Source organism: Ochlerotatus camptorhynchus, unplaced genomic scaffold (genome assembly GCF_037179485.1).
Source record: "Ochlerotatus camptorhynchus isolate MF236.1 unplaced genomic scaffold, CSIRO-AGI_Acam_v1.1 ptg000401l, whole genome shotgun sequence".
Taxonomy (NCBI): Eukaryota; Metazoa; Arthropoda; class Insecta; order Diptera; family Culicidae; genus Ochlerotatus; species Ochlerotatus camptorhynchus.
Window position 1 is genome coordinate 4,818,197 of NW_027040887.1, and position 8,283 is coordinate 4,826,479.

General features: G+C 39.5%; 1 protein-coding gene across 1 annotated transcript in view; it reads right to left on the reverse strand.

Annotated features, from left to right (window-relative positions):
- LOC135710692 (5-hydroxytryptamine receptor-like) overlaps positions 1–7,968 on the reverse strand; it is a gene marked incomplete at its 5' end in the record, with an annotated part of 33,959 nt that extends 25,991 nt beyond the window's left edge. Inside the window, one exon of the mRNA XM_065233338.1 lies at positions 7,671–7,968. Coding sequence (XP_065089410.1) covers positions 7,671–7,968 — 298 coding nt within the window. The remainder of the gene's footprint in view (positions 1–7,670) is intronic.
- Positions 7,969–8,283: the final 315 nt, after the last annotated feature.

The window sequence follows — 8,283 nt, forward strand, 5'->3', positions numbered from 1 at the left end:
ATTGAAAGTGGTATCCAATTTGCAGCGTTTCACCAGATTCTTCACTACCACATGATCTCCAACGTCTATTCTTGATTCTTTTGCCCGCCTTTTTGTGTCTCCATATTCTTTTCCCTTTTCTTTCTTCGTTTTGTCATAATACCTTGCATTGTTGTAAACCTTCAAACAATCAGCTTGAACAAACATAGGGATTTTATCCTTCAAATTTCTTCCTAACATTAGTTTTGCTGGAGCTACATTTGTTATTGAGTGGGGGTGTATTACGATATGCTAGTAGGAAATCCTGAAGATCATTTTTCCAATCTCTCTTCATTGCTATGCTTATTTTGATTGTTTTTAGTAATGTTCTTTTATGTCGTTCTACCAAACCATTTTGGAACGGTGCGTATGGAACTGAGTGCATGATTTTAACTCCGCTCGTCTTGAAAAATTGCATAAATTCAACTGATGCAAAAGGAGGACCGTTAACACATACAATTTCCTCAGGATATCCAAATCTTGAAAACATAGTTCTTAACTTGAATTTTGTAGCCTTTGCCGTAGTTGAAGTCATAACGTCAATTTAAGGATACCTTGAAAAGTAGTCAACAACAACTCAAAGATGGACTCCATTTGCTACTTCAGTGAAATCTAATGCCAATTTACGCCAAGGACCTTCTGGCAAAACTGTCCTTGTCATTGGTTCAACATTTGCCTCCGATACCAGTATACATCCTGTGCAGTCTTTCACGTACTCCTGAACCATTCTGTCCATGCCATTCCACCAAACTTTTTGCCTCAAACGTTTTTTCATTGCTTCGCATCCTAAATGTGGTTCGTGAACAAGTTGCAGGACTTTCCTTTGCAGTGATCTCGGTATTATTATTCTATTATTCTTTATTATGAGTTTGCCATCTGTATAAAGATCATGCGCAATTTTTTTATAGCTTGATAAGGTTTTAGGCCACCTTGTAAGAGGGTAAGACATCCATCGCATGAGGTTTGCCAGTTCAATATCTTGGTTTGTAGCATCAATAATATCTTCCAAAAGTAAAGTCACTGGACAAGCATCAGAAGACACCAAACGGATGATTCTCTCACTTTCCTCGTCGTAGCTTTGATTACTAAGGTTCATTTCTTGGCATAACCGTGAAAATGGATCTGCAATATTTGTTTTTTCTCCAAGCACTGTCAACGGACGGTTGGATCCATATCCTCGAAAAATTTTACTGCTGCCCTTTCGTACGTCGAATGCCTTAAATCCCACCTTCTTCAGAGTCTTCCAATCCATTGTACTAAGGACGCCTTCATCAGCACCAGTATCTACCACAAACCGAAGATTTACACCACCAACTGCAGTTATCACTGTGTTTTTACCGTCCAGATGAAACAATTCGCGAATCTCTACTGTGTTAGTAACATTATCCACTGCTCTAACGAATTTGTGCTTTCTGTTCGAATTTTTACCCTGAAAACGATTTGTTGGCGATTTGAGATTCTTAACATCACCTTTCCGATTTTCTCGTTGGCCATACGGATGAAAATTTTTACGCGGCTTCCAACAGCAACGTGCAAAATGGCCAACTTTCCCACAATTGTTGCTTCGAGAGACCCGAGCAGGGCATTGCTGGTCACCAGAAATATGAGTTCCCAAACACCGGGTACACGTACCTTTGTTGTCCATTGAAGTGTTGCTTGATTTAGAAACCGCATTCAAATCGTTGAAATCCGAAAGCTCACAGGACCTTGAACGAAATTCTTGCACTTGTGCGGAAACTGATTCATGAGTTCGCCCAATTTTCAACATTTCTTCAAGAGTAACATCAGCTTCTAAATATTTGGCCCTTAGTTTATCATCGTTTTCGGTCGCATACACTATTTGATCCATTATCATTTCATTGACTTGATCTTCGAAGTTACATGCTGTTGCTTGAGTTTTGAGGCGTAGAACAAATTTATCCAATTTTTCCTTGGGATTAAACTTGAGCTGACGGAACTTGTATCTCTCGTATCGGAGTGACATCCGAGGTGAGAAATAATTATCCAATATCTCCATTGCCGCCCGGTAACGATTGTCCAAAATGCTTCGAGATACCTCCAGATTTTTCGCAATTTTCCGAACGTCCGGTCCACCGAAACACATCAACGCATTGTATAGCTCATCGTGGTCATTAACACCTTTTAGCGCAAGGTATGATAAAAATTGTCCTTTCCATTCTTCCCATCGCACAGATGTAGGACCGTCGCCAGACTCGTGGAATGGCAGTATATTGAAATTTAGCTGTAATTAAAATTTTCTTAATATTTGTTCGCATTAAACCACACACGATTTCATTGATTGACTTTTCACTATCTTTATCAATTAATATAAGAATTATAATTTAATTTTAAAATAAATTTACATAGCGGACTGGAACCCGAAGTTCCCTTCGCTTTTCCCTTATATGGGATCAGTCAAATGGCCTGGAATCTTTGTTCCCTTCATTTGACTCTCTAAATGGCCTGGAACTTGTATTCCTTTCATTTAGAGACACTTCAATTGCCTCACCACAGTAGACTTTCAGACAAATGGCCTGGAATTATTATTCCCTACATTTATCTACCTAAATGGCCTGGATATTTTTCCATAATTCCCTTCATTTAGGTTCTGTTTTCAACATTGAAAGATTTAGAACTTCACATTTTCCAAATTGAATGTACAAGTTATACTAGTGGAACTCAAACAACTGTTACTAAGAAAAAAAAAATCGTTACCATGGACATGTTGACGTTTCAAATAATTTTCACAACTTGAAGAAAATTTCCGTCAAATCGACTTGTGATGCCTTGCTGCTCTAACCTTCGCCCTCGTCTTATTTGATGAACTTCAAATTGTCTTTAAACACGTACGGGTAACGTTTCACCACTCGTCGCCAATGTAGCAGCTCCAAATAAAACGTCTTGTTCCGATGAGTAGTTGAATATGAATGACGTTTTATTATCAGTATCCTGGCTTGGCCTACTATCATTACATTCTTAAGCAAACCCCACACGTATCAATATATTGACGCGAAGGGGAATTATTGACATTAATATTGATGATGTGAATACAGAAATATTGTCAATACCGATGTATTGACGTCAATATTGAATGTATTGACAATACGATTATTGTCAATAAAAGTAATCGTGTAGGGTCCACTTTAAATCTATGCCTACTACAAACTCCATGGTGAACAAATGCTCGAAGACTGCACTCTCCAGAGAGAGGAGTCCCCCCCCCCCCCTTTCCTGTCAGCATACGACCAAAGTCTCAGCGGGGTTGGTTACCCGATCTTCCCTATGGTTACTCGTACCCCAGCCGGTACCGCGGGGAGGTGGGGATAAGAGTTACTGGACAAGAGGCCAAGGACCGCTAGTGGGGTCTATTTTATACCTGCAGATACGCGAAGTATCAATGGTACGCATTATCCAGCCGTTTACCAGCTGGCAAAATCATCAATCAATTGATATTTTTCCGCTCTCATACGCTCTCAATATCACGCTTGATATTAGAACAAAATATCATGCTTGATATTGATTTTACAAGCTCCTTTGATATTGCGAGACTATTCAGCACGTGCAAAAATCAAGCTGAGAGTTCACTCGAAACAAAAATGATTCCGTTGCACATCGTTTTCTTAGAAAGAGAAAGTATAGTTTGCTATCTCTTTTTACTCTTCATCGATGGCAGACACGAAGTTACTGCTGCTAGCCGTTATGAAAGTTTCGGTTGTGCTCGGGTGTAAAGAAAAAATCATGAATCTCAATCTCACCACAGTTTGTTGAGATTTGTTAGCTTGATATTCCGAGCTGCGATATCATGGCGTGCACAATCAACTGCAGTTGTTTGCTTGACGATTTTTGTCTACGAAAATCAAGCGTGATCAGCGGTGAGATTTGATTTTTTGATATTTTCCCAGCATTGACTGGTTAAGGCACACAATGGAAAATTAATGCCACACTAGTGCCACCTGGTGAGTATAATCTAAACTTAACTCTTTATCATAAAATAGGTCTTGTCAATCTGAACAGTTTTGCCGAAACCGGGAACCATCTATCTAGTCAAGATAATAAATTGAATATTAGCATCATTCACTGTATCGACATTACATTTGTTAGCAAATATTTGAATCAGCGAACAAGTATCTCATTGAATTGTCTTCAATCGAAATCATCTATAAATCATTTTCCTATAGCCACATGTTTTCTTAAATATTTAATGTTTTCTTATATACTTTATCAACCAAAATTGGTTGAAGTACAATTTATTGTATTTTGTTCGAATCGGAGTCGGGATCGAACCAAATTATGCCAGAAGCAGTGCGCGAAACAGTATAGTCTAATGAAACATTTTCATATGAATATGAACTGCCATCCACCTCATCATTCACTTGTGAAATACTGAATGATTGAGCGGTAAACGAGTCACTGACAGCCGAGCACTCATTCAGTAGCTCAGTCAGCACGTTTATAAAAATGCCTCAATAACATGCTGTGTGAGCGAAGGCAAGCGGTGTGAGTCGCCTGTTCGTGAGTGACTGAATGTTTTTGTTGGCTCTTTTTTATTGTCTCGCCCAGAGACGATGTTATATAAGAGACGCGCGGAGAGCATAAAAGTTAATCTGGTTGCACGGCCAACTAATTTATTTTTCTGCAAGATTTGGCAACCCGCTGTTGTGTGTGTACTTCAAATGACTTTTAATTTGAGCGACTGTCGTCTGCTTCAGCATTACGGTAAAATGAATACTTTTTTAACCGTATCGGTAGTATCGCTATTCAATGGAAGTATTTGAAGACTCAATTTTTGACAACTCTGAGTGAAACCAAATATACCACATTGGAGGGTATGCCCTAATAAAAAATAACGATAATAGAACTATTCCACAAATGGTTTGGATGATACCCCGAACACGGCGTTAAGCGAAATAACCATAATTTTATTATGGTATTCTACAGAGCGTTGCACAAAATTATTCAGGCTGTGTTCCATTTGGTGAATTTTCACTTAGATTTGACACTTCGAAAATAAATTAAGATGTTCGAAAATCCCTCTGTTGTTGATCTACCTATTTTCGAGAAGGTGTTTGTCAAAATTGATTTCTGGTCTGTCAGAAATAAGTCTGGTACAATAGCAGGTTTATTTGAAAATTTTCCATCTGTCAAATTTAAGTGAAAATTCACCAAATGGAACACAGCCACAGTCTTTCACAAATTTTACTATCTTGAAAAATTACAACGAAAAAGCCTTCATCTTTGTTACAGAGCCTGTGTAGATGTATTTCGTTGTACTGGAGCAAATATTTAATGAGAACTAGAATACAGCTGTTGAATAACAATAATATTCCCTATCCAATTTCACTTGTCATACGCAAACTTAATTTTAATTAATTAATTCTCAACAGTTAACCAGCGTCTGGCTGAAAATCTCTTTAATAAAAACAACCAACAATCTCAATACATCCCACGATTTTTTTCGTGAAGCGCTCGTGTTTATTTACATTGCTCGATTGGAACCGCGTTTGACGGTTCGATTGGAACTTTTGGCGCGCGTCTCTTATTTAACATCGTCTCTGGTCTCGCCCTTTACCGTCTGGTACAAACGGTCTGTACAGAGCAATGGATTGAATAGTGCAGTGCTGTCTCACTCAGCCTTATAACCTTATAACACAGCCTTAAACAGTCAATAATATAACGCTCTGACCAGAAGATCCGAAATAGCTGCAGAGTAGTTACTCATGGAATTTCCCATCTATTTCTCTTATTTTAGGATCTATCATTGAGAGTTTGTCATGAGTGTTCGGATTAGTGAGTGCAACTTCCTCAGACTAGTCTCATTTTGGGCAGCTTGGAGCTGAAATATGTTTTATGATTAGGTTTAGATTTTAGATTAGTTTAATAAACTTACAACAAGTTTTTCTACACCCTACTTTGGCAGCCAGAGAGATTATTATTATTATTTAACTTTATTAAAGAGGCTTTCAGCCTTGGGCTGGTTCGCCTCCATCGCCAGAGAGATGTTTCAATCAGAGGTTATCTTCCATCACTCTTTCGGCAAAGATTTCGCTATATTTAGAAAATCAATTATTGTTTTAGTTAGGCACGAATGTAGCTACTTACGATGTAGAATGCGCTTCTCACTAGTTTGCAGATAAGTGTAAATTAAAGAATTGTAAGTAACCGAATTTTAGTATTTATTTCAGCTGGTAATTTACTACAAATCACATTAAAGATTGTACTAAAAAAAAATGCATAACTTTTTATTGCATGGGTAAAAATTTATGAAATTTTGAGTAAAACTTGTTTAGAGTGTAATGTTTATATGTGTAAAATCTCGTCACTTGACAGTGGTTATCGAGATGGCTTCCAAGCATGAAGTGCTTCGACAAAAAATTATGGGAGCGGATCGCGAAACAGTTTGGAATCAACAAGTCGACCATGTCCCGTGTGGTAAAATCGTTCAAGGAGACCCAGACGACCCATTGGCGAACTGGCAATGGAAGAAAAGTGCAGACGATCGACCCCGTGAACGCAAGAAAGGTGAGGGATTACTTCAAGTGCAATCCGAACCTTTCGATTCGGGACGTGGCCAAGAAAGTCAACTCTTCCGTCTGGTTCGTCCAGCAGACAATGAAGCGGGCCGGACTTCATGTCTTCAAGGTATGGAAGTATTGTTTGGTACCTCGCTTGACCGTTCGATTGGTACTGTTGGTTTCACTCTTGGTGGGACTCTTATTATAACATTGACTCTGCTCCAAATCTCCCACAGGATTGTCGCTGGGTCGACAAGTACAGGGTTATCCTGATATTCCAAACTTAGAAACTTTTGGAGAATGTGCGAAAATTGGTCAGTTTCAAACTGCTTAGATGTGCACGAATTTCTATATCATGTTGAAGACTGAAAATTGCAAAGCTCCAATAACCTATGCGTAACCCACTGTGCATCATTGGAACGGCATGGCGGTAAAGGGTGGTGGCGGCAGTTCCGTGTTATGGCAATTGAAAGGGACTAGGAGTGGTGGAAAAACTAGCGAAAAACTTTAGCTCAGTTTTTGGTAAATGTAGGGATTGAAGGACAAAAGGCAATGGAAACTTTTTCGCCCATTCATTGCTCGGTGTAAAAGTTAGTTACATCCACAACGTTGGGGGCAAAATGTTTCAGTTTCATTGACTTTTGATATTCTTTTTTTTCGTGACTCAGGGTTGTCTGGAGTTTTGATGGTGGGAAATCGCAGGGATGTGGAATTAAATTTGTTCGAAAGTTTTTAGCGGGGATATGAATGTTAAGAAAAAGATTATGAGCTTTGTATTCAATGTGGCATGCCAAGCAGAAATGAGAAGGTAAGGAAAGTGATGTGGTGTAGTACAAAGTTTCACTGCGAGTTGTTTGAATGATTGAATGGTTTGGTTGGTCGGGGAAGAGTGATAATCTCGTGTAAACGCTAATACGAATGACGAAAAAAAATCACACACGAGGGATTTGTGAACTTTTGGAAAGTGACGTTAACAAATGGAAACAACATTTTATTCACCGATCGAATTCGGAAAACAGAGACAACGAGAATTACGATGAAAAAGAACGAAATTTTGCGGTTTTTGTTTGGTTTCTGCGAGAAGACGAAAAAGAAAACCGGGACTTTGAACACCGAGGACTGGAGCAAGGGGGAAATTACCTGCTGCCTTCGCCGTATCCGTTTCCTGGCCGCCAGGAATATTCGCCAGTAGAGGAACAGTATCACCAGCAGCGGAACGTAGAAGCTGGACGCGGTGGCGAATATCTGGTAGCCCACGTCCTGCGAAACGATGCACTGCAGATCCTGGTAGACTCGGGCTTCCCACTCGGGGTCTTTCCACCCGAGCAGCGGCGCTATCGAGACCAGCACGGACAGGGTCCAGATGACGATGATCATGTAGCCTATCCGCCGGGCCGTCCGCTGGTGGGCATAGTCGATGTCAGTTACGGCCCAGTACCTGGTGGTTAGAAGGGAAGAAAGAATGTATCAGCTAGATGAGCAAATTGGTTGTGGAAAATATATGGTGGAATGCAGTGGAAGGGACATTCATTTGATTCACCCAGGAAGATACTTGTCGCTTTGATGAAAATATATCTTCCCATCGGTAGTGGAATACCACATGCCGTCAGTATTGTTTTCACTACTGGCTGACAGTATCGTATCGTAGGACACAGAGCTGAAAATTATTTTAAAAATGCCAAGAACAACGTCGTAATCAAATATGCCAATAGACATGTGTATTTTCATTATCTACATACTTAGAAATACCTAA